General features: G+C 31.6%; 1 protein-coding gene across 1 annotated transcript; it reads left to right on the top strand.

Annotated features, from left to right (window-relative positions):
- The first annotated feature begins 126 nt into the window (after positions 1 to 126).
- Positions 127 to 786, top strand: LOC107844574 (auxin-responsive protein SAUR71-like). The gene has a single exon (XM_016688956.2). The coding sequence runs from the start codon at positions 254 to 256 to the stop codon at positions 620 to 622; it is 369 nt and encodes a 122-aa protein (XP_016544442.1). The 5' UTR covers positions 127 to 253; the 3' UTR covers positions 623 to 786.
- The last annotated feature ends 344 nt before the right edge of the window (positions 787 to 1,130 follow it).

Raw genomic sequence — 1,130 nt, 5'->3', positions numbered from 1 at the left:
AATCAGAGTATGTTGTTCTTATAGATAAAGAGATGTATTTTTTCTTCAAAAAAAGTAATGATGGCAAGGAAAAGATTCATTAATGATACCAAAAAAGTTTCAAGTTGCAAGCAGAATGGACCCTATTGTGCCTATTCTTATCAGCTTAGAAGTTTCAATCTCCATTAACTTCTGGTATAAATTTCCTTCCTAAACTCTTTTCAAAATCAAACAAGTCCTACCTCAATCATCTCACATTACAAAAAAACATATAATGGGGAAAGAAAGAATTATCAATTGCATGGTCATGTTTAAGGTTATCATGAGAAAACTCAAGACTCATCTTCAACTAATTCCCAAATATTCCAATAGCCATCAATTTGATGTTGTGGAAACACCAAGAGCAAATGAGGAAGTTGTACCAAATGATGTTAAAGAAGGTTACTTTGCTGTATTCTCAGTGAATCCAGAAGAAGAACCAAAGAGGTTTATTGTGGAACTACATTGGCTCACTAATCCATCATTCTTGAAACTACTGACACAGGCTGAAAATGAATATGGATTCGAACAAAAGGGTGTTCTTGAAGTTCCTTGTCGCGCCGCGGAATTGCATAAGGTTTTGGAACTCAACATTGGAAATTAAGATAGTTCTTCCATGCCTAGCTATAGCTAGGTTAAAATTTCAAATTCTTTTGTTCAGTTTCTCTAATTTTCACTTAGTTACTTTGATTATACTATGCTTAGTTTAGTGGTTTATGTTATGGATGTTTGTGCATTGACAAATTAAAGTAAAAGCTTTTTACATTATGTGATTAAGTTGATTTATAATAATATGTACCTTTCTGTATCATTACTCCCTCCATTCCTTTCTTAATGGCTTGTTTTTCATTTTTAGAGTCAAACGACACAAATTTTGATCAAATTAAAAAAAAAACAAAGTTGCAATTTATCGTACTTTTCATGTAGTTTTTGAATATCTAAATTTTAATTTAAAAATATTTAACTAGCTAGTCTAATCTAATTTAGCTTTGAAACTTAATCAAATTGACTTATGAAAAACGAAGAAAGCAATTAAAAAGGAATGAAGAAAGTATGTTATTTGTATCATGCAAAATGCGCGCACCTCTGGGGGGTGGGGGGTGAAGGAATAT

This window comes from Capsicum annuum, chromosome 10 (assembly GCF_002878395.1).
Source record: "Capsicum annuum cultivar UCD-10X-F1 chromosome 10, UCD10Xv1.1, whole genome shotgun sequence".
Classification (NCBI taxonomy): Eukaryota; Viridiplantae; Streptophyta; class Magnoliopsida; order Solanales; family Solanaceae; genus Capsicum; species Capsicum annuum.
This window is presented reverse-complemented; position numbering and strand designations above follow the sequence as displayed.

What these genes read in the sequence shown, in the direction of transcription:
- LOC107844574 (XM_016688956.2), top strand. Translation starts at nt 254, where the DNA reads ATGGGGAAAGAAAGAATTATCAATTGCATGGTCATGTTTAAGGTTATC.